This window comes from Cheilinus undulatus, linkage group 2 (genome assembly GCF_018320785.1).
Source record: "Cheilinus undulatus linkage group 2, ASM1832078v1, whole genome shotgun sequence".
Lineage (NCBI taxonomy): Eukaryota > Metazoa > Chordata > Actinopteri > Labriformes > Labridae > Cheilinus > Cheilinus undulatus.
Window position 1 is genome coordinate 15,047,589 of NC_054866.1, and position 25,308 is coordinate 15,072,896.

At 37.9% G+C, this 25,308-nt stretch overlaps 2 protein-coding genes across 2 annotated transcripts; one reads left to right on the forward strand and one right to left on the reverse strand.

Moving 5' to 3' along the window:
* Positions 1-6,803: 6,803 nt before the first annotated feature.
* On the reverse strand, positions 6,804-12,448 carry snrpd2 (small nuclear ribonucleoprotein D2 polypeptide). The gene is made up of 3 exons (XM_041796781.1): positions 12,307-12,448; positions 10,129-10,308; positions 6,804-7,101 (listed from the first exon to the last, which is right to left on the reverse strand). Coding segments are annotated over exons 1-3 (357 nt in total). The 5' UTR covers positions 12,309-12,448; the 3' UTR covers positions 6,804-6,926.
* foxg1c (forkhead box G1c) lies at positions 11,971-17,598 on the forward strand. The gene is made up of 2 exons (XM_041796780.1): positions 11,971-12,018; positions 16,158-17,598. The coding sequence occupies exons 1-2, from the start codon at positions 12,006-12,008 to the stop codon at positions 17,480-17,482; spliced, it is 1,338 nt and encodes a 445-aa protein (XP_041652714.1). The 5' UTR covers positions 11,971-12,005; the 3' UTR covers positions 17,483-17,598.
* Positions 17,599-25,308: the final 7,710 nt, after the last annotated feature.

Genomic DNA, 25,308 nt, shown 5'->3' on the forward strand with positions numbered 1-25,308 from the left:
ACATATAGCTAGTGTCCTAAAAAGGCTTTCAGAGGGAGAGTGTGGTTTTTTGTGTGTTTCTTGGAATTGCACGAAAAGTAATTGTCTGTCACAATCAGTGTTTGCCTAATCACTGACATATTCCAGACTGATAATGCTTGAACATTTATCAAATAGAAAATAATTCATTTTTGTGTTTGAAAAAAGTCTTTTAAACCTATAGAGACTGAAATTTTTGCCCATTCCTCTTTGTAAAATAGCTCAAGCTCAGCCAGAGTTAATAGAGGGCATCTGTGAACAGCAAATTTCAAGTCTCGCCACAGATTCTCAATGGGATTTAGGTCTGGACTTTGACTGGGTCATTCTAACACATTAATATGCTTCAATCTAAACCATTCCATTGTAGCTCTGGCTGTATGTTTAGGGTCGTTGTCCTGCTAGAAGGTGAACTTCTGTCCCAGTCTCAAGTCTTTTGTCAATTCTAACAGGTTTTCCTCCAAGATTACCCTGTATTGGGCTCCATCCATCCTGCCATCAACTCTGACCAGCTTCCCTGTCCTGGCTGAAGAAAAGCATCCCCACAGCATGATGCTGCCACCCCCATGTTTCCCTGTGGGGCTGGTGTGTTCAGGGTGATGTGCAGTGTTAGTTTTCCGCCACACATAGTGCCTTGTGTTTAGGCCAAAAGATTCCATTTTGGTCTCATCCCACCAAAGCACCTTCTTCCACATGTGTCCCTCACATGGCTTTTGGCAAACCGCAAACGAGACTCCTTATGGTTTCTTTTCAACAATGGCTTTCTTCTTGCTACTCTTCCATAAAGGCCAGAATTGTGGAGTGCACGACTAATAGTTGTCCTTTGGACAGGTTCTCCCACCTGCACAGTAGATCTTTGCAGCTCCTCCAGAGCTACCAGATATCAGAATAAAGGATGTGCATACACAACAGTGTGAGATCACACACTCAGGACAGCTGAATACAAGATTGCTGTGCACCAGTTCAACCAGCACAGAGTCAGCAGGCAAAGTTGGACAATTGTAACTGGAAATTTCTTTCAAAGTTTCTGAAGTAATGAATCCAAGGGCTTCCATAATCTCCAGAATTTATCAGATTTATGGTTGAGATCATATGTCAGTTTCTCCAAGGGGGAAAAGGCCGTGAAATCCACATGTTAGCTGTTGTAACCTGTGGAACAGACCAATGCAGCAAGGTACTCTTTTTTTGGCAGAAACGAGACTTTTAATGGTTAAAATATACCTGAAAAACATGGGGAAACACATAGAACCAAACTTGTACAGTAGTGTTACATACACTTCTAAGAGGCATTAGCATACAGATAACATTAATTATGAATGCAAACTAAACCAGAGCCTCTTTGACCACATCTTCATACCAACAATGCATACTTGTTATCCCAACCATTGGGAATACACAGTACTCCAAGCATGATTTGCCTCAGTCACTCGACATCACATTTTCATTACGAGGTCTCATTTAAAGGTGCAGTGTGTAATATTTAGCCTAGTAGCATTTAGCAAAACAAGCTTGGTTAAAATGAAACATAACATTTATAAGTAGATTGATCTAAATTAGTGTTGACATCTGATAACACATTTTTTAAATTTATGTTTTAAATTAACTCAGAATAAGCCTTTTATTCATACATAGGGAGGGTCCCCTCTAAGGATGCTGCCATCTTGGATTTTTGCATTTTGCCTGTTTCAATGGCACCATAGAAGGAACCAAATAACAGTTAAGTATGTATTGATTTTTAAACTTCACTGCTTCCCACAGTTATCACCAGAGAAATGAGCATCACACTCCAGAATTGACTGTTAGATGTTGATAGTCCCAATTTTACACACTGCACCTTTAATGCTACCTCTAAAAGACATGAGAAAATGGCTGTTTGGCCTCTTCCATCGTGCAAAAACCCTGGCCTTCACCAAGCCCTGACATGCACGAAGGTGTACGGGCCCATTCAGTGCTGTTTGCAGCCCTCGTTGTAACTACACTTTAAGAACACTAGATGGAGCCAATTCATAATTTGACCAGTGCCTCTTGTGATTGTTACATTAACATGAACGCGTTCTTCAGTTATTTTCTCATTTTTCTCCCCTAAATTTTCTAGAAGATGTTATTGGCAACTTTTGTGAACACCAAAGATTATTGTAAGTTAACTAAAACAAAAGAAACAACTAAGAGGAAAAGGTAAAAATCATTTTAGTGAACTGAAACTAAAATGAAAACTAGGCTTTGAAAAAAAAAAAAAAAAAGACTGCATTCTAAACTTACAAAATTAACTAAAATATTATAGAATTAGAGACTAATTATCCTTAGTTTTAGTCTTTGACAGAAACATACTGCCCATCACTTTCCATATGGTTTTTCTCTGAAGTACATGCTAAATGAATAGCATGTATTTACATGTTCTACAACTTAGCTCAACCATCATATCTATTTTAATTTGTAACATTAGTGAATATGTGGGGCCACCCAACCCTTTCCCCTGCCACCCAAACCTGGGGAGCAAAAATGGTCTGATTCGATTGGTCAAGACTCCACAGGACGGCAGTTCAAGTCTTGAGTTGTATAAAAAAAATAAATTGGAATTTATGAAATTGAAATTAAAGACTTGCATATTTGAAAATATTTTTAAAATAATTTTTTTCTCATTTTCTCTGCTCTTTTTGGGTCTCGCCCTGACATGATGACATCTCATATCAATGGATAAACTAAAATTAATACTGAAAATAATTTTTAAAAAAGTAAGAGGAAGCACTTTTGCAAAATAAAAAGTAAATTAAACTAACAAACAGAAGTAGAAACTGATAAAAACTAAACTGAAATTGGGAAAAAAAAAAAGTGAAAACAAAATAGAGATAGAAACTAACTAAACTTAAAAACTCTTCTAACCTTGGTGGACACATACCAGTATATGAAAATGTGAATTATAGTACAAAAACAGACAAATAACTTAATTTTTTTTTTTGTATTTTTTATTTTTATTATTTTTTTCTACAACAGTGCTGTCTTCTAGATATGTTTTGTACAACAAATATCAGATAAAGACACTTTTTCATCAAACAATGACTAAAGTTTTTTTGTTCTTTAGGTGACAATAATTTCAGCGTAGTGAAGGCGTTTTTGGTTTGGAAGGTTAAGTGGGTGAAAAGACCCAGAAGTATTTCAGTTGTTCAAATCATCTAAAGATAAGGAAAGGAGTTTCATTTCTCATATCTTATGCTGCTCTGTCTGACAGGATGATCAGACGTCTTTCACTTTGATTATGTTAAATAATTTTGGAATAAATATTCTTTTTAAAAATGCTTATTTGGTGAGAGCTCTATCTCCTCAGAGTATTTTATTAATATACGGTATAAAATACAAAAATAATGATAATTTGTAATCATTTTAATTTTTAAGGGGCCACAGCTTTGGTTGGATGATATGGCCAAAAAAATGTCTTTTTTTTAGTTCAAATTTCTTGATCCGGACTCTGTAAAAACAACAGTTTGACATTTCTTCCACTGTCTTTGTCACTCCAGCATTGCTTGTTGTGTAAACAGGCTGCAGTGTACACGGTATGATAAACCTATTACCTTTTGTTTTGACTGCCATTGACTTTGTCCTTGCAGTTCATTTACTCTTCAGGGGGATGAATGTGTGCAGGGTTTCTTTGTTTACGAATGTGTCACTCTCCTTCCCCTCTTCTCTCACCACCTGGCCCGGCGGTTTGACACCCTGAGTGAGCCTCAGCTAAAAAACTAACTGCGGGGCCATATCTGGTTACCAGGCTCCATCGATCTGCTGCATGGTGTTGTGTTGCTCGGGAGGTTGAGTATTGATGCATGACTGATCCCTATCAAAACTGCACTTCCTCCCTTTTATCGTTTACCTACTGAATAAAACATCTGCCTTCCTGGTCATGGATCGTTTAATCCCCAAATCTGGAGGGGTATGGACTTCTTGAGGTGTCCTTTACATAAACAATGTTACATGAGAATGTGAATAAATAAACCCAAAATATGAGGTCGTCAAAGTTATTGTTTGTTTTAAATTCTCCATAGGCCCACTGCTATTTGACAACATGCTGTAACTATATTATTGTTAGTGACTTTATGGTAGATAAAAACTAAAACAGTTAATAGGCACATAAATTCAATAATATTGATTGGTCACAATCCACTGAACATTCCAATAATAACCCAATGCACCTTATGTCAAAGTCAATCTCACTTTTGTAAAGCTGGTTTCACTTCCCTGAATCCATGCAGAAATAAGATTGAGAAAAAAATTCAGCCACATCTTTTAGAGATTTTTCCTAAACTTGTTATTGTAGACAGCTTCCAAGAAAAGCCACATTTAGCTTAAGCATATGTTAACTGCTAACTGGTTGCATCCTTGTTCTTACATTTATTAATTCTGAAGTTCTTGTAAGTTAAAACCCTATACCAGTTATTTATAACTAGAATATAAAAAAACACACATGGCTGGTGAACACATGCAGAAATCCCATCCCAGTGTGGCCACTTCATGGGAAATTCCCTGTCAAAGTATTAAAAATAAATGTGTCCCTTTAAACTATCCTGTGTGTGATCTCAGATGTTTTCCTGGTCAAACCAAGAAGGGTGACTTTAATCTCTCTGACATTTATGTAAAAAAAACAAGACAAAACAAAAACTATGAGACTTGTTTTTATTTGGTTTAATGAAGCTTAGCTCTAGCTCATGCAGGATACTGCATGCTACTGGAAAAGCTTCACCTCCTCCACCCCAGCCTCCTCCTTTATAACACAAGCTTGTTGCACCCTAATTTCAGATTCATGGTACTATGGATTAATTTATTATAAGCTAATGTCACTGTCTTCAATATGCATTGTCCTAATTGTATCTGTCTATATGGGGGGTGGTAAGACAAGAGTGTTCTTGACTGAAACATTTTTCCTTGAGATTAACCGTTTCATTACCTGACATAACAAATAGATTGTTTCACATGTTATGGTGTCATGTTATGAAATGTAAGGAATGATGAGTCAAATAACCCAAGATATTAGGCCTGTAGAGTAATGAGGCACATAGGGAGATTTGGCCATTTTGTTTACAGGGCAATACACAGTTTTTTAGACTCATAATATGACAAAAGCCAAAACAAACATTAAACACCCACATGGCATTTGAGTTTTCTCTCAAAACAGTAAAATGTAGCATAGGGTATTTACTCCAAACTTCTGTACACTTCATAATTTCAGCGTGGAGCATTAAAAGCAGGAGCTAGCTGGCAGCTATCAGAGGGAAAGTTGAGACTTGCTGTCAAGCTATTAAGACATTTAACAAAGTGGTCTGGAGGGGGTTGGAGGCAGAGGGGAGCAGCCTGAAAAGAAGAGATGAGGGTGTGAAGTGACAGTCATCACATCTGGTCTCATCAATAATGAAGTGGGCTTCTAAACGTCAGTTTGTCACATATTGAGCGTTGCCGACTAAATTCAAGCCTGACACCTAAGATCCTGTCTGGGGAGTTTGAAGAGGGTGACAGCTGGAGGAGGAGTCGGTGGTAAAACAACAGATAGGGCCAGAAAAATAAGAAGTGGACACTTTGACTGAGCTTTTTTTCCCAACATATCTGATTTAAATAAATTCAAAGGCAGTTAATAAGTAATCAGTAAAATTAAAAAAACTATGCAGAACATTAACAGTTATGGCTTCGTATGAAATTCAGATGGAACCAATCTACAGCTAAACCCTTTAAGTTTGGATTTGTCTTGTTACAATACTATTCTGTACTGTTAGAAAAAAATCATTGCTGGCTTTATGTTGACCAAAAGTTGCCATATTGACATCAGTTGAAACCTTGTCTTTTTTTTTATGTCCCTTCAAATTAGAGTATTAAGGATAGGATCCTCTATTCTATTTCCAGTCTTCTTTTACTGGTGCATGCAAGCACATGGACACGCTTGCACCCAAGTCTGTGAGATGAGGATACTGTGATTAGTGTCATTTTTCTTTGCTCTGATTCGTGCACAACCTTGCATGTGCACAAGCATGCATGCACAGGCTTCAATGAAGTGCATGCATATACATGCATAAAGCTGTGGTACTCTAAGACTGGCAGATTCTCCTGTGCAAAACAAACAACCTGGCTGTGTGTCATGCTTTAGAGGCAGACAGTGACTGATAGAGGACAAGTTCTAAAATCTAAACCAAAAGGTGAAATTATTAGCTAAAACCATTGAATAAAAAGAATGAAATCATATACTCTAACGGAAGAATCTTTTTTTTAATGAGCAAGGACAAAGTAGCATGGTCATATTTGGTCATACGGGGAAACTTGAGATTTTTGATACCTTGACATTGCATCAAAAAGTAGATAATGCACCAAATCAGTGTTGTTGGTTATCATTGAGTCAGACTGGCTTAATAACATTAGAACACTCCTATTAACTGTTCGTATGTCGAAAAATGGCAATATTAAAAAAAAGTGCTAATTTTAAATATTCCATCAATTATGTACCCAACTAATCAAAAGTATTTGAATAAAGGCCTAAAAATTTGAGAAATTTAATGAAAACTGAATTTTACATTTAGCAGATGGTATTATTCCTTTGTGTCAAAAGAGATGTGACACACCGAAGACCCCTTTTTTGTAAGCCCCCACACATTCTGAAATAGAAAGCATCAGTTAACAGATAGTTCTTAACCACCTTCATGGTACCTGATCTCTGTAACTGGATTTTGTCAAGCCCACTTAGTCAGAGAAGCCAGGGAAAGTTGAGCTCTCTTTAAGGTAAACCACTTTAAATGAAATAAATACAAAGAATCAAAACATTTGAATCTAGTGATCAATTTTATTATCTAAATGAAAACAGGAGACTTCTGGCAACAATTCAGGAAAAGAAAGGTATGAAAACAAAAAGTCAAAAAATGTAGCTTGGTGCAAAAGGGCTCAGTTTATTTCCCTGTGATCAGAGGATTTCTCAGCACGATGATGACGGAGTCTCCCCTCAGGAACATTTTAGAGATGTAGCGGTCTTTGTTCACTGGCTTTGACTTCTTCTTCCCCTTCCCACTCTTGGGCACTTCGGTCCACATCTCCTTCACGTTCTCCAAAACCATGTTACAGTGTCTGCCATGACAGAGAGGAAGAAAACAACTGAAACAAAATTTTTGAAGCTTCACCATGCAGCGAAGCAACTACGTGAATACAGAAAATGTAGGACATTAACTTTTTCTAGCGATTTACATTTTCTTTATTGTTCAAAAAAAATCACGAATAACACAGTCGTGTCAGATGGGGGATGAACAGATGGTCAGACAAGAATGTTGTTGAACAGCTGAAGCTCGCAATCTGCCAAAACCCACGCATGAAGCTTTAGGACAGAGATATACTTTGTTTAAACTTGTAGCTACTTACACCATAACAGTGCCATGAATATTATATTAATATTTTTGCCTAAAGCGATGCTTTTTATTGCAGGATTCCCCCAGTAAAATACACCAGATGATACGCAAATTCGAGAAACGTTTCACTTTTTCAAAAACAATACTCCGGTCTTGCCCCCTCCCTTCCTCCACATGACAGACTCATCAAGCCCCAGAGTCAGCGGACAAAAAGAATGCATGTTCAGACAGAATTTCATGGTTGTCATCAACGCACACTAGACTTGATCTTTTATGCTTCAACTGCACACTGTGTCTAGTAAGATAATTAAGATAATTTCATTTCATTTAAAATAACTGGACTACAGTTAACAAATGCCAGCGCTTGCGTTAACCAAAAACTGCATTGCATGTGAGTGGGGTTGGCAAAATATCACAGACTGCTCAGTATGATGCTCCTTACACCAACACGTCAATAAGAAGCGTACAGAAGAATAATCAGCTTTCTGACAGCCAACAACATTTTAAAAATATTAAATATAATAAAGTGGCCAGGGAGTGTACAAGATACATTCATGTTAACATAAGAAAAATACTTGATGTCTGAAATATTTGTAATATTATATATATTTTTTACCGATGCATATTTATGTGTTCCATTTATTTTTTTAAATGTACAGATGCCAAAAGAAGGTGGGCATAGTAAGGTGTGGGACTACTTCACCAAGGACATATCTAGTGAAGAAGTCTGTATTATACATAACATGAATAAAACATATAAAACTGTATCTTCCTTCGATGTCCATCATTGTAACACGTGTTTGAACTATATTCAAAGGATCAGAAGCAGCTATTTGTTTTATGTGTTCATTAATCCAAAATCAAACTATTTATTTACACCAGTATGAATATCACCTTTACATTTTTAAGACAAGATTACAGTACCATAGTTATACTTTTGTCTTCTTCTGTCAACTCAACACTCTCTCAACACGTTAAATACTGGTAAGGAACTAAACAAACACAAAGTTGACAACAGACAGTTTAAAGTTAATGTCGTACTTTTTGTGTTTTTTTTTGCTGCACCGGGGCATGGTGCTGCTATCTCACTTCAGAAAACCAGCAAGGGATGGGGGTGCCCCAGCCAACGAGGAGGCTAGTACTCTCAGCCAATCAGACTCAGGTCAGAGGGGGTGTTCCTATTGGCCGCTGTAGCTTCCGTATCTCAGCTCAGTGGGGAGTTGATTCAATGGCGGAATTACGGCGGTGTTCAGTCCTGTGTAGAATTTGTTCATGATGAGATGTAGTGTTTTCTTGCCTGTAATTCGGCCACTGATTTCAGTGGAAAAGCAGAGCAAAATCACTCCATGAGCGCTTTGCCACCGTCAGTATTCAATTCAGCGGACATTTTCATTCGCAAGGAGGTACGTAAAGAGAGGGGCGGAGCTACGGAGCTCAAACAGTCAAACCATGAGTCAAACAGAGAAGAACAGGAATGGAGAAGGAGTTGAGAGTTGATTCTATATGGATCTCATCTCAGTCGCATATCGGAACTTTAAATAAATTACACCCCAAGTTTATTTGGAACAGGCATTTATTTGTCAAAATGTACTGCCACACCCGGCAGTTAATTGGGACCCGGTGATTATTTGGTATTTTATGGTATATCGGTTATCGGAATTTTATATTCCGTAAGTCGTTGCTGAGTAAACCTAAAGAAAGTCCATTATTGTACTTTTTCATCACTGTGATTATCATAGGAGTTAAAAAAGTTGGAGGCTGTCTGCTCACACACATTGCAGAGAGACCTATTGCGCATTTCTTGATTTCTTTTTCAATGTAATAGTTCAAAAAATTGAATGCAGTGTTTACAAGTCTGGACATTAAACTAGAATGGACTAAAGTTGATAGGGCGGGGACGTCTGACAAACGTAGCTAAAACACACAACAGTACTGATCAGAAATCCTGCATGCAGGGCAGGTAAAATGTGCAGGGCTCCACTGTGCAGCCTTTTAACGATTTGTACAGAGGCTATGGTCTTCAAACGACTACATCTATAAAAAAGTAGCCTAAATGAAATCTTGAATGGTACGTTCATATTTGCCTGCTTAAAGATGAGGATTGTTCTCTGCTGTCACTGCGTAAAAAAACAACCTGAGAAGTGAACACTGTGCTGCTGTGATAGTATTTTCCCTCCATGCCATTAAATGAATAACTTTTGAGGATTGTTATTTGTATAATATATTAATTGGGAAAATGAAGCTTTAAGAATTGGATGCATGCCACAAACCAAGTCATATTTCATTATATTATATTAAAAATATGAATGAGAAACAACTCAAATGCCAGATTGTAAAAGAAGTATGATGGAATTTTACCACACTGTCCGTCTAAATGATGGGCAGCCAAAAAGTCTAGCACAAACTCTGATACACACCGACACATCTGTATAAGCACCTTCATTGCACCTTTGTACATAATTTTTGTGTTATTTATATTCTATTTCATATCACTACTATATTTTATTATCAATATATTAAATTTCCCTGTCAGCAGGAGTACTGCTGTTTTATAGCCTCTTACTATCTTTACTCTTTTTCCATGTTATTTGCTTTGCACAAAAAGACAGAGTCCGATTCCTTGTATTTTGATAATCTACATGGCAATGAAACTTAATTTTAGTTATTTTCTACAGGGCACATAAGACAGCTCAGGCCTTACTCTCTCATACCTAACCATCTTTATCATAAAGTAATTAACTGAGACTAATACCTGTCAAAAGCTTTGACTCTTCCAAGCAGTTTTTTGTTGTTTCGACAGTTGATGAGGACCTGGGTGTTGTTCTTTACTGACTGGGTAAGTACAGACAGCGGGCCAGTGTTGAACTCCTCTTCCTCTCTTTTCTGGAGCTCCTCTGGGGTCATCTCTGACTTGGGTTTTGTTAACAGACTCCTAAAAAACAAAGAAAAACAGATAAGAATTTCCCAAGGACTTGATGGCATTGGTACAGTAGGCACAGATACGTCAAAAAGCTAGCTAAGCACTCAGTTATAGTGGGCTACTATTTTTTCCCTATTGTTGACTTCTGTTATGGAGATGTGATGTAAACATTAATAACTCACTGATACTATAAGTGATTTGATTTTCAAGCCATTTGTTTAGTCACAAACATCAGACATGCATTAATGACTCAAGATACTTGTTGAATAAAAAGTACAGATTCTAGACCAAAATGCTTTATAAAATGTAAGATAACAGTGATTCTCGGTAACAACAGTCACATTTATAATATATAATATAGTAGCCTATATAATGTTTTAATGAGACACTCTTGGTCAATAAAATTAAGATTTTATTGAGATGCATCATCTTACATGAGATTACTATGATTCTAAGGATGGCAGTTCACTTTTAAAGTGTACTGTGATCCATTGTAGAATAATTTTTTTGTTGGTCATTACCACAAGCAACTATTTCTTTTTTTTTTTCCTTTATTGGATGAATTAGAAATTTACATGACAAGAAAGGGAAAGTATCATAACAACAGCCACTTTGATTGTAAGGACTACAATAGTGGAATGCAGATTGAGATGAAAGAAATAAGAACTTCTCAAATAAAAAGAACAAAAAAGAGGTTTCCAGGTTTTCAGATAAGAGCACACATAAGCCAAGGCATGACATGTTAGAATAGCAAGTATTCAGATACAGAGTTGAACAGTTTTACAGCCTTTCTGTTCATTTTTTCAACATATTTTACGGATTTAAAGTAGTGGGTGAAATCAAACATAAAGGCAGAGAAAGAGGGGTTGCAGCTTTTCCATTTACATGCAAGGATATGATATTTACCCAGTATTATAACAAGATTAACCACATCTGAGATATTTACATTTAAATTTTCCATGTAGTAAATTATGTTGTTACAGGTGAAAGAAGGTATGTCATCAATTTTCAAGGATAGCCAGCTGTGGACATCAGACCAAAAACAGTTTAGTTTGAGGGCATAGGAAGAATAAATGCTCAATAGTTTCCATCTCTAGTGAACAAAATGTACAAAAGTCTACCTCAAAGTTAAATCTCTTTTTCAAAAAGTAGTTTACGGGGTAAACTGCAGATGAAATTTTAAAGTGTGTCTCTTTGACTTTAGGCGCTACAGGGTAGGAATAGTAAAAGGAAAGAGATTTTTTATCAAGGTAGTCTCAATATCACTTCGCACAGAGCAAGAGTTGAAACCCCCTATGTTTTTTCTGTTTGAAATTACAGACTGATATTTTTATTGTTACAAGCAACTATTTCTAACACCCCGAAGCACAGTGTGGATTCCTAGTTTTTCGAGTCAATGTAATATGCTGCTTTAACTTCAATTAAGTATTTACTGTTCCAAAATAATGACATTTAATAGCCACTTTTTTCCTGAATGAAATAAAGCTTTAAGGTTCCAAGACCTGCATTCTTCATTTAACTAAGTATCCTAGATGACAGATGCAAGACAGAATGCTGGAAAAACAAATCCATGTTGGGTGAATTAAAAGTATTTTAATCGTTTGTGACCCTTCCGTTGAGACCTACCACAGCCAGCCCCCTCAAACATGGCTGCTGCGTAGACGTATCATTTCAGGGAGCAGCAGTGGCACGAGCGCGAACCAACAGACATGGTAGACATCGGTGAGTATAACTTCACCATTTCGCCCCAAAAGCATTTTAAACGGAATGAAAACTACATTTTTGTCAATGCCGAAGAATAAATGCTGTTCAGACACTATCATGCCAGAAAATATCAGGAGGGAGTATCAGGCGTACAGAGATTTACGATTCCGGCTAAACTGCATTGTGTCGCTAGCTGAATGCTATCGGTGTTAGCATAAACTACAGGTAGCTGTAGTTTAAATCAAGCGGACTGAACGCTGATGGTATTTCATTATCAAAGCAGATTTATCAAAACTTCAAACTTACATGGTGAATATATATGTCTAGCTCAGTGTGTATTCCACTGTTCTCCAACCGTTCCCTCCGTACCAACAACGTTTCAGCAATGTGCGGTAGAATGAACCACTTCCGGGTCAGCCCCTTTCCTTCCTCGTCGGAGTTTTTCGGCAGTCGGCATCCATTTTCGGTGCATTACTACCACCTTCAGGTTTCACAAATCCCATAACCCTAACTACAGTCGAATAAACAACCGGTTTGTCTACTTTTAGAAGCAAATCCTCGTCTTCTGCTTACCACTCTGTTTGTCATTGGCAAAAAGCTTTTTTAAATTACACTGCACGTGACCCACTTTCTGTAATGTGTCTTTGATTTGAGATGGCAAATTCCTATAAAGAAACAGTAACTTTTTCTACAGTTTCTATAAAGGCAGTGGGGTCAGTTTATATTTTATTTTTTAGATTTGTGGTTTTAAAACTGATTTCCAAGAATGACAAATTGTTGGTCATTTAATTTCTGTTTTAAAATATAAATTCAAATTCAAGGTAATATATCTTTAATGGTCAAAACATATGAGCAAAATTTATAGCTTATTTATTTATTCATTCTCAACAGAAAAAATGAAAATAACAAGAAGTATGGTATAAATGGTCGTTTTGTTTCATTGCTTTTTGTCATTTTCTGGAATCAGCTGTTGTCCCTGTGACAGCAGCAACAACTGGATTCTGCCATGTTGTATTACAAATTTAAAGCCCTGCAATATGTTTAATACTACAAAGGACTTAATCATGAGGACATGAACATGTAACATCTTACATTGTGCAGACTTTTTGTTTTTGCTAAATCTAAATTTTCTGTCCAGAAAAACATTTTTTTTCTATCACTCCAAGCAAAACATTTAGTTAATTTCTACTCTTAAAGTAGAAAACTTAAGTCTGTGTACAATAAAAATAGCTAATTATATTTCTCCCATACAGTAATAAAAGTTTACCCTTTTTCAACTTCTTCTTTTCTCTATTCTTTTCAATGGAAAATGAAAATCAAATCCTTTTCAAACTTTTGCTCATCTGTTTTTGAAACCTCGCAAAGTAGATTTGACCAGACTCCACATCTGTCATCACGCAGATCTTTCTTTGAAAGTTCCAATCTGATTTATTTGTTGCTGGTCAGAGAATCACTGGAACCAGTCAGTTGAGGAGAACAATGCAGTAGCCACATGCATGGTTTAGTGGAAGCTATGCTGCAAGCAAAACGGCCAGGGAAGAGATACGCATGGATGTAGCTACTGTAAAAACAAATATGAGAGCCCAGTGTAAAACAGTTCAGTAACAAGTTTCACAGCATCTTTGAGTTGAGGGGCCCAACTTTATACTTTAAATTGTCATTTAGTTGACATAATATGCTCATAAAAAATCAAAGCTTTCCTGGATCATCAACCAAGCAAGTCAAATGGAGAAACTCAACAATCAGAACTCTGAGCAGTTAAAAGAAAAGCCAACCAAATTACAGCAAATCCACACATCCACTGTATGAGTCTTTTCAGCATTACCATCAGGTCCACATTATAAAGTCCCCATAGCCAAGAAAACAGTGACTGAATTTCCTTTATCCCTACTGCCATAAACATATTAAAAAAACAATAAACATTACCGTACAGCTACTGTTACCACTGCTCATACAAGGCATATTTGCACAAAGTATCTTAAATTATATTTTTTATCCTGTCTGATTTATTGTATCAGCCATGTTTATTCAGTTTTAGGGGTGTATCATTTTAAGTCATTGTCTATGGTTTGCATGTTGCACTTTATGTTGAGCCACACCTGAGGCAATCTTCTGTCAAAACAGACAGTAGAGTATTCTGGATCTGAATGTGAGAGCTGAAAATGATGAGTTGGCAGAGATTTTTTTCCAACAGAAATATGGCTTTCAGTTGAGCATCCAGGAAATGTTGTCTCAGCTTAAATGTAGGCCACATGCTGTATATTATATCTACATAGTTTAGGAAACTCAGTATAATGGGTTGTGTTGATCAGTTCAGTTATCAAAAGGCCAGCCAATAAAATCATAGTTTGTTCACTTAACATTAATCAGGCTGGATTTTTTAACAGTGGGCGCACCTGGTGGCCATGTTTTCGCTTGTTCTTCTTCTTCTTCTGTGTTTTTAGTAGCACAGGAAAGGCCGAAAAGCCATAACTTTCTTTCCTATTTTGTTTACTGTCTTGGTGGAAAAATGAATTTAAAAGACGCACACACCTTGCAAAGACAATGGACTTTTTTAACCTGCGTCTTTGGACAAACGCCCACTAAGATTATTATTATTATTATTATTATTATTATTATTATTATTATTATTGTTTGTGTTTATATTATTATTGCAGCATATTTACGATTAGCCTACATTATCAAATCTTTAACAGTAAAAGAAGTGTTAAGGTAAGTACCCCAAAAATAATTAAAATAATAATAATAATAAAATGAAGCTTGTTGTTACGTGATTTGTTTTCAGTTTAAACCACCTTCCTGAAAGAAGAAGCATAACAGACACGAAAAGAGAAGTGCTGAACTAAACACACGTGAGGATAACTGAATTAAAATGATGCCTTTGAGTCTTTTCAGCACGCTGGACAGCTCCGAGAGGTCCAGAGAGAGGCCTTCAAACTGTTTTTATGTTTTGTTCTTTTTTAAAAGACCACAGTGCAGAAAAAAAAAACAACCGAAACCCCGGTTAAACTCCCTGAAGGTCGCACGAACAAAATTAAGATTTAGGATAAAAGCAAACAGAAATACCTATTTTTAAAATTCCTATCTGATATAAACCTACACCACAGCCTCCGTGTTTACGCGTTGAACTTTCTAAACATGCGCTCCTTCTCTTCTTCTTCCATTAATAGTAGAAATCACAAACTGATGATTGGCAACCAAACAGCTATTTCTGGTGCTTTGAAGGTCAGAGACAAACATGTCAAATCAAAATGATACAAAAAAAATCCGGAAAGACATAAACTTCTTGAAAACTGTTGAAACGGTTTAAGTTTGTGTCACTCATCTTGGACAGTGCACATTAAAGCATTCAGAGCTTAGTTTTCTAAATCCAAACTAAAAAATCTCTGAATAGTCTGAGGAACAAATTCAGAGAATCACGCAGCTGTATTTAATTGAAATCAAAACCTATTTTTGTTTGAAGGATGAGTGGAAAAGGCAGAGCGATGACACAGAGTGTGACTCTTCTAAACATCTGAACCCTTAACTACAGAAACAGAAAACCATGACCTTTAGAACAAACGCTCCCATATCTGCAGCACAGACAAGACAGTGTGATGCAGGAACCTCGGTATAATCCTTGTGTCACATCAACCTTTGTATCATTGACAATGAGATATAATACTATGACCTTATCGTCAGCTCTGATTTGACATAAAATCTGCCATGATCTATTTCCCTCAAAATGTTAGGACTAGTTAAAAATGCAGACGATCCTCCATTTTTCATAACAAGCCAGTTAGAACAGTTTTCTCAGGTTGTTTGGGCCTCTTACAGAATAAATCCTCAAACGTTTTCACTTCTAACGCGCCTGGTGAGCTGAACAAAAATTGCGCAAAGACGCAGCGTAAACAAGACAGACGATGCCGCTCCACAGGATAATACGTGAGAGAATGGAGTTTTATTGGTCCCTAAAGTATCAGTGGTGATCGATCAGTGCTGGGGTTGTTTGAAAATAAAGTCTTAAAGAGAAACAAACGTTAAAGTCTGTGGAGAAAGTGGGTTAAATCAAGCCATCGTCTTTAGATCGGTGTGTTTATTAGGCATGATTGTGTGAAGTTTGTCACATTTTCTCTGAAAGTGATCCAGTCTTATTGAAGTATACTTAACTCCCCCAGATGACTGTTTGGCTTATCAACACGTCCAGATCTGCTGTGATCATGCGCGTGGCTGTCAGCGCCTCTTTTTGCTCCCCACCACTTTGAGTCTGTGCGTCTTTGCCTTTGGGGGGCTCAGTGCGCGCTCTGGTCTGATCGGATCTACTAAACGGACTGCTCTGAAGATTTTAACTCCGATTTTGGCCCTTACAATGGAAGACTTTAAGATTCCCGACCGATTTTTTCACAAGTCTTCATTCAGCGTCGGCAGCCTGTGGAGACGAGAGGGGCTGCAGGAGTCCCCTCCACCCTCTCAGGAGCCAGGACAAGCACATCCAAAGAAAGGCTGTAAAGAGGGAACTGAGAGGGACTGTGAAAACCAGAAACAGCACACTGGAGTGAAGATAAATCAAGATAAATTAAATGTGAAAAAAGGAGAGTCTAAGAGCGCAGAAGGAGTTGAAGCAGAGAAACCTCCGTTCAGTTATAACGCGCTCATCATGATGGCGATCCGCCAGAGCCCGGAGCGCAGACTCACCCTGAACGGGATCTATGAGTTCATCATGTACAACTTCCCCTACTACCGTCAGAACAGACAGGGCTGGCAGAATTCAATCAGACATAACCTCAGTCTGAACAAGTGCTTCGTTAAAGTCCCGCGCCACTATGACGACCCGGGTAAGGGGAACTACTGGATGCTGGACCCCTGCAGTGAGGACGTCTTCATAGGGGGCACATCAGGCAAGCTGCGGCGCAGGGCCACAGCTGGCTCCGGGGCCAAACTTGGACTAAGAAGAGGAGGGGGTCGTCTGATGTCCCCCAGCGCCGTCACAGGCGTCACCTTGGCCGCAGCGAGCTCCTTTTACTGGCCGGTGCCGCCGTTTCTGCCTCTCCAAACACCGGTGCACACAAACCTGGGCACGAGCTCTTATCTCAGTGCCCCCACGCGCCTTCATCACCACGCCACATCCGTGGTTTCACAGCGATCTCGATGGAGCGCAACAAGTGCTGCAGCCGCGGACAGGGTGGTGCAGATGCACCAGGAGATGTCTTACATCGGAGTGAGCTGTCCGCATCAGAGCGGCGCTTTCCCAGCATCCATCCCTGCACACAGCCTGCCTCTGACCGAGCCGGGACCCTTTGGCGTGATTTCAGGACAAGCCGGTTACTTTTACTCTCATCAAATACCCGCAACCTTTACTGCGTCCCAAGATGAGTGCGCCACATCCAAGACGGCCCCGGGGCCATTTCTACCCAAGAACAGTCTCCTGGAGTCAGCGGGCTGCTGTCATGAAATGTCCAGTCACTGTCCTCAGGTTAGGCCAGGCACGAGACTGGGAATTTAGAACTATAGAGCACTCATATTTAGAGGCTACCGATAAATCACAACATGGAAATGAATTCATTTCAATATTGATGTAAAATACTGCATAATAAAGACCGAGAATCCAAGGCCCACTGACCCAGAAAACCCCTCTTTTTTATTCTGGGCTGACTTTTAAATGTGAAAGGGAAATTTCTGAGTCTAAACTTGTGTTAAATACGTCACTGTCCAAACTGTCAGATAGAAACTCTATTATTGTATCTGCACATTAAAACATTCAACCCTTCTCATCTCTGGGACACTATCAGGGGCGACTTTAGGAGGAGACTTCTGTCCTCTTGAGCTTTTATTTTTAATGCGTTTTTAGTTTCTACTGTTAAATCAGGATCAGTAGGACCTGGTGAGTTTAAAAGCTCAGCCTTAGTTCAGACTAAAAAGGACCACAAATCTCCTGAAGATCCTGTTTGTACAGGACTGAAAGGTTTTAGAGCAGATGTGTTGGTTGTGTATCGGCCCCTTGGTCAGTTGTTGGGGGTCTTCAGACTGTCAGAAATGTTGTCAGTCACTCAGTGGTGGACTCTTTTTTCTTCTTATTCTAATAATAGACCACAAGGACCTGTTAAGGCCAGCGGTGTGCAACACTTTCACTGAAAATCCAGAATTTCTGGGAAATGTTTAGAAATCCAAATAAATTCCATAACATTTCAAAGAAATGACCTTTTACCTCACACAGACAGGTGACTCTGTAATCAATAAATATCATAAGCAACAATATCATCAAAAATGGTCAAATATTCCACTCAGTGAAATTAATCATAAAGCCTAAACAGTCCACTAAAAAAAATCCCCAAAAATTCAATTAAAATTCCTGAAAATTTTTATAGAAATATGGCACATTTAATTATATATTAAATTTCAAAAATAATTACAAATACATTCCCCAAATCCACTGAAAATTACAATAAAAATTATATATTTCCCAAAGTTTGAAAATACGTGAACATTTCAAAGCAAATTCCCCATAAAAATTTGAATCACATTCCAAAGCTTGCAAGTAAATTTCCCAAATTTCCATAAAAAGGAGGGGAAAATTTCCCCCAAACTCCCGAAATTTCCATGAAAATGTTATGAAAATGCATTCAAAACAAATGTATTTCCTTAATTTCCACAAAAATGCAAAAAAAAAAAGAGAAAGAATTTCAAACAACTTTCTCAAATTCATGTTAGAAAGGCAAAAATATTTCTAAGTAAATTTCCCTCAAAATTTTCACTGAAACTCTACAACTTTACAAACATGTACTCAAATTTTCTATTAAAATATTTTTAAATTTCTAATATCCAAACTAATCCCTCAATTTTCCATGTAAAAAAAATCAAATCAAATCCTCCCAACATTTTAGGCAAATGATATACTTCAGTGACATTCTGGAGAATCAAAACAAAAAATTCTACCAGTAAAAAAATGAAAAGAAAATTCAAATCAAATTACCAAAAATTACAAACATTTTTTCCAAATTTCTATAAAAAATCATAAACTTTGAAGGCAAATTTTATGCAAAACTTCCTATTAAATTCTCCAAAAATATACTAACAAATCCCCACATTTCCAAGAAAATAATTGAAATTTCCAATACAAAATCTTCTAACATTTCAAACAAATTACATAAACTTCAATGGGTTTCCTGACAATTATGTCAAAAAGTCCCCTTGCAGAAATGATTACTAGGAAAGTGAAATATAATGTCCTCATATGTTTACCTCTTCAGAGGTTATAGGTGCTCAGCTAGAAATATTGGCATGTAAAAACGTTGAGAGGAAATGACAATATAATATGCAGATATTTTAAATGGTTCATTGCTGTTATTTTCTTTAACTTTTACATTTTTGAAGTCATTCAGAATTAAACTAAATTTCTTATTGTGGAGTCATATTGTAATGCCAACTATACTCACTCACTAAATCACAGTTTTGGATGCAGGCCTTTCACCTTTTTCTACAACCAACTGTGAGTCTTTTTCTCACCACTGAGACAACATTTCTATTAAACTGAATAGCCGAAAACCTCTGGATTTTTCTACCATTTACTAAGGGCAGTAAAGAGGTTAGTTATTGGACCTTACAGTCTTCCATTAATAATTTAAAAACCACCCATATTTAAAATGTATGTTTATATTCACTTTTTTCCATTTTGGTTGACAATATTCTCTTTAATTTTATTCAGGGTTGAAGTCTGTTTCAAAACCAGAGGATTTCATGTTTGAATAGGCTACTTTTTTTACTTTTTCACTATTAAACATCAGAATGTAATATATAATTGCAAAGAAACTGAATAAAAACCTCGCCATTTTTTAAACCAAGGTCTCAACTAAGGGTTGACATAAAATAGGATGTTATGGAATAAAAAGTCGTGACTGACATAGCAAGCCAGAGGTCAAAACAACCTGAAGGAGGACAGGCTAGCATCTCTATTTGAAGCTTTAGTTTAACATATAATATACCATATTTACACATTTTGGTTATTCACAACTGCTAAGACACTTTTCTCAAACTCTTCTCCCCATTTCCCTAACGTAGAACACAAATCTTAGTTTTCAATTTGTTTGCACAAAACCTCTAAATCTGTGGTCAAAATCAAACAATCGCATCAAAACAGTCTCAGCTGTGCTCAGAATGGGACTCTGTTCTCACACTGTAAATACAGCAGATCATATTCAGGAGATAACCAAGAGGGTGGTTAAAGACCTTAACAAGGAACAGGTGCTGTGGGGTGGCATGCTGCTAGAAAAACAAGCCGTCTACAAGTACGTCGTTGACACTCTGATGCCTGATGAATCCAAGGAAGACTAACATGGTTAAGGCCTGCCTCAAGTCCAGGTGGGAGAGAGCCACCAGGCCCTTCAAATCTCTCTTTCATCCCTCCTCAAATGTGTCTGATAGCTGCGTGGTGTAACAGTGGATGTTTTGGTAGGTAAGGCATGTCTGTTCACAATGTTCATTTTATCTGTGCATGCTTGTTTCTGCATGGACAAAATGTCTGTGGGGAAAGGGTGTGCTGGGACCTGAAGTCTGGCCTCCAGCCTCTTCTCAGTGCCAGCAGCCTCACTTTGGGGAGGAGTACAGAGTTAATACTGGATAGGATGTATGACCTTAGGTCCCAACAAGACCACAGTGTTCAACTCAGCAAAGAAGTGAAGGTTCACATCAGAGCCCTCCTGCTGTGAGCAGGACCTGCATTATTGTTTGTATGATAAATGTGAATCTGAAAAGTTGTTGCCTCTGCACATAAGTGCTTTAAACGGCTCTTGATTACTGTGTAAGTGCATTCCTCTCCTGCAGTAGGTCTTTTTTTAAAGTTTTCTTTCTTTTGTTATTTAACCAATCAGAGGTGGATGTGATGGTGATGTCATCAAGGGGGTAAAGGTGCTGATCTGAAGGAGGCAGGTAAACATGGAGGCCTAATAATGATGACTACACAGTGATGGCCTTTACTAAAATAAAAAGCTGCTGCTTTAACGATAACTCGTCAGGCTGCTGTGTCAGATGTCAGTCTGACTTTGGTAATCGATCACATGGAATCAATCTCACAAGTGAAAACTGGAAAATGTTGAAGGAAGGGATTTCATACTATTTAACTCAGATTTTTGAAACATTAACCATCCTTAGAATAATGTAATAAATGTATGTATGGATAAATATATAACCTTTTACCCTGTAAGTGCCTGAAGAGGACTGTTTGTGCCACTATGACAGTCTCATGCCTTGCTACCTCTTCACACCAGGGAAACATTGTATTTTTTTTTACTGCACAGGCGGCCGAAAATTATCAACAGTGGATATAAAAAAACACTCATGTTTAGATGCCACATTATTAAGGTGTAAAAAATTAGGCATGGATATGTTATTTTAGAACTTTTTCCACCTTTAAAGGAATCTGTAACATTTACAATTCAGTCGAAAAACAACCAACATCTTTGAGGAGGAACTGATTTAATTTAATACAAAAAAAACTGTTCTGCTCACCCCGAAGGTTTTCAGCAGGATGCAGGTTGACTAGTCCAAAACTTTTATCTTCTTGTAGTGAAGTCATTCTTTTGTAGATTTATGGTTTTGGTCACTGTCATGTGACCAAGTTAATAGAATTCGTAATGTAGAGTCCTAGGGACGCATGATACTTGAATTTGCTGATGTCTGATATGCTGATATTTACAGATTAACCTTAGCAAATAACAGTATACTGATATTTAAATGTAGTTTAGTCCTAAAAGCACAACTTTTCAAGTTTGAGGATGAACAAAGTAACACATTTCAGTCCTTAAAACTTACTTTAAAGTGTAAGGAATCATGATGAATAAAGAAAAGGACTTCAGCTGTTGTAGGTCTGTTGGCCTGAAAATACAATAACTGATTTGTTCATACGGCCAAAGTTTACAGCTGATACATTTTTATAGCCGAAATATCGGCTATATGTATCAGCAGAAATGTTCATATCTGCTGATACAGATAATTCATTTTGTAAGCTAATATCTATCATGCCAAGAATATCGTGCATCCCTACTGATTACAGAAATTTCAAAATCAGAATGAATATTTTTAGATTGCTTTGATTTTATTGACTAAAAACACATCAAACCCCCCAACTCTTCATATTTAAATTTATTTAACCAGGATAAGAAACCTTATTAAGGTCAAGAATCTCATTTACAAGAGTGTCCTGGCCAAGACAGGCAGCAGAAAAGTCAAAGACATAGACATAAAAACAAGTAATTACAATCCCAGTAAAAACCAAATCCAGAGTCACAGAGCAGACAGTCATCAGTCAAAACATCTACAACCTGATACATCATCCTCCAATGCCTTAAATCTACCTTTAAAAAGAGTTAAAGATACCAGCACCTCGACACATAAGTTCTCCTGAAGACGATTCCAGGCTGGAGGAGCAGCATACCTGAAACTCCTTTTACCCATTTCATATTGCACAATAACTGACAAAGAAAGCAGCAAGTCCTTTAATTTAGGAAGTTCAAACCAGCAAATATCAGAGGGTTTTCTTTTAAAATGTTTTATTGATTAATACATTTCATATGACTGAATATAACACATCAAAAATATGCAGCTTTTGATCAGCTTTAAGTGTAATGTGCCCCTTTTATAACTTTGGGCTTGTTTGACTTGTTTTTTTAAATTCCATGTTGAAATAGCAAAGCTTTTTACTGTTTTTCAGAAGAGTGCCTTGGTGTTCTTTCATTTTTAGGTTGATCTTGATGTGTTTGGACAGAGTAATTCAAAGTCACAGCTGTTAAATCAGACAGGCACCACTGAGCTCTTCATGGGTTCATGACACAGCCCAAAATAAAAGATGTCACTACCATTTGATAATTACGCCTTTTAGCTCCATAGCACTGGAATCAGACGGTTCAGGTTTGTTTTGTCTTTAGGATCTCCTCTGACCAGGAATATGGGATTTGGTGACTCCCTGTGGCTTCATTTGGAACTACACTCACCATGTCTCCAAAGTGACCTTTGTGACCCTTGCAACAACTTTAGCATTGTTTACCATTTTAATTTCAATCTTAACTCCTTGATTATATTGAAAGACTGTTATGGCCACAGCCACATCCTGTGTTTCCTCTCTCTTTGGAGTGCTGTCTGTCTGTGTGATGTTCTCAGGCTGCTGCTGACGAGGAGACTGATCAGGTTGATTCTGTCCACCTGCCACTGCTGATGATCGGGGTTGAGTTCCACCAGCATGCCTGACCAATCAGGAAGGAGGGTGCTGACAAGGAGCTATGTAAGAAGCTGGCACACCTGTGCTCCCCAGGAAGATGTAGACAGCCATGCTCTGTGTCTCTTGTGGTTTTGAAGAACCGTTGTAAAGCATACTGCTGACGCACTAGTCTTCTTGGACCAGTTGTGTTGTTTAAAACACATTTACACACATTCTTTAGTTTGATTATTTTTAATTGCATTAGTTAGGAGTGTTGTATAGTTGGTTGTATTATCTTTTTGGTTAATTAGTGCAGTAAGCCAGGCTCTATTTTTTATTCTTATGTGTTTTAATAATGCAAGTCAGCATTAAAATTAAATCAACTCTATTAAACTGAGCTATGGCCAATTAGCTGAAATAGTAAGGAAATCACTGAAACATTAATACTTTAAAACCAGAAAATGAACAATAAGGACTATAATTAACATCCTGAGGAGTACTGCAGTACAGAACTTGAGAATAATGGCCCTTTTCCACCGGCCCGTCTTAGCCCTACTCTACTCTACTCGACTTGACTCTACTCGGTTTGTGTTGTGTTTCCACGGGCACGGTACCTCGTACCAGATACTATTTTTTAGTACCTGCTCTGCTCTGGTTCCAAGCAAGCTGAGCCAATACTTAAAGGTGACGTTGACCAACTGCCGGCCACTGATTGGTCACTGGTGTTTGTGTCGCGTACAAAATGATGTGAACGCAGTTTCACGCAGCTGTGTTATGATGACCCAGTCCACTGTGAGTAGGTACTAGGGCTGGTGGAAAAGGTACCCAAACCGTGTAGAACCAAGTAGAATAGAGCCGAGTCGAGTCAAGTAAGGCTGGAACTGTGTAGTGGAAAAGCGCCATAAGTACATTTATGCCACTTTGAAAAATAAGACCTTACATTCAGTTTCCTCATGGTTTCAGGGTTTCATGGTACTCCTAGCATTGTCTATCATTTGTATTTATATTTTTGTCTTACTACTAGTATTTAAGGGTATGAACAAGGTCTTACTGTTGGCACAGAACCAATACGTAACTGTTGTTAATGTAACAGGTTAGAAAATGAAGATGTAATGGAGTCTTAAAAGGTATGAAAAGAGTGCAGAAAAAGATTTTAAAAAGTATTTAATTTGATGTCAGATTTTCAGTTTTTCTGTTGAAGCCAATCTGCAATTCTTTACACAGTGATCTGAAGAGTTGTATGAATATACACCATATTGCCAAAAGTATTCGCTCACCCACCTTGACTCTCATATGAACTTAAGTAACATCCCATTCTTAATCCATAGGGTTTAATATGACGTCGGTCCACCCTTTGCAGCTATAACAGCTTCAACTCTTCTGGGAAGGCTTTCCACAAGGTTTAGGAGTGTGTTTATGGACATTTTTGACCATTCTTCCAGAAGCGCATTTGTGAGGTCACACACTGATGTTGGATGAGAAGGCCTGGCTCTCATTCTCCGCTCTAATTCATCCCAAAGGTGTTCTGTCAGGTTGAGGTCAGGACTCTGTGCAGGCCAGTCAAGTTCATCCACACCAAACTCTCTCATCCATGTCTTTATGGACCTTGCTCTGTGCTCTGGTGCACGGTCATGTTGGAACAGGAAGGGGCCATCCCCAAACTGTTCCCACAAAGTTGGGAGCATGGAATTGTCCAAAATCTCTTGGTATGCTGAAGCATTCAGAGTTCCTTTCACTGGAACTAAGGGGCCAAGCCCAGCTCCTAAAAAACAACCCCACACCATAATCCCCCCTCCACCAAATTTTACACATGGTACAATGCAGTCAGACAAGTACTGTTCTCCTGGCAACCGCCAAACCCAGACTCGTCCATCAGATTGCCAAATGGAGATTCCTCATTCCAGAGAACGTGTCTCCACTGCTCTGAAGTCCAGCGGCAGCATGCTTGACACCACTGCATCTGACACATTGCACTTGGTGATGTATGGCTTGGATGCAGCTGCTTGGCCATGGAAACCCATTCCATGAAGCTCTCTACACACTGTTCTTGAGCTAATCTGAAGGCCACATGAAGTTTAAGGTCTGTAGTGATTGACTCTGCAGAAAGTTAGGAACCTCTGTGCACTATGCGCCGCAGCATCCGC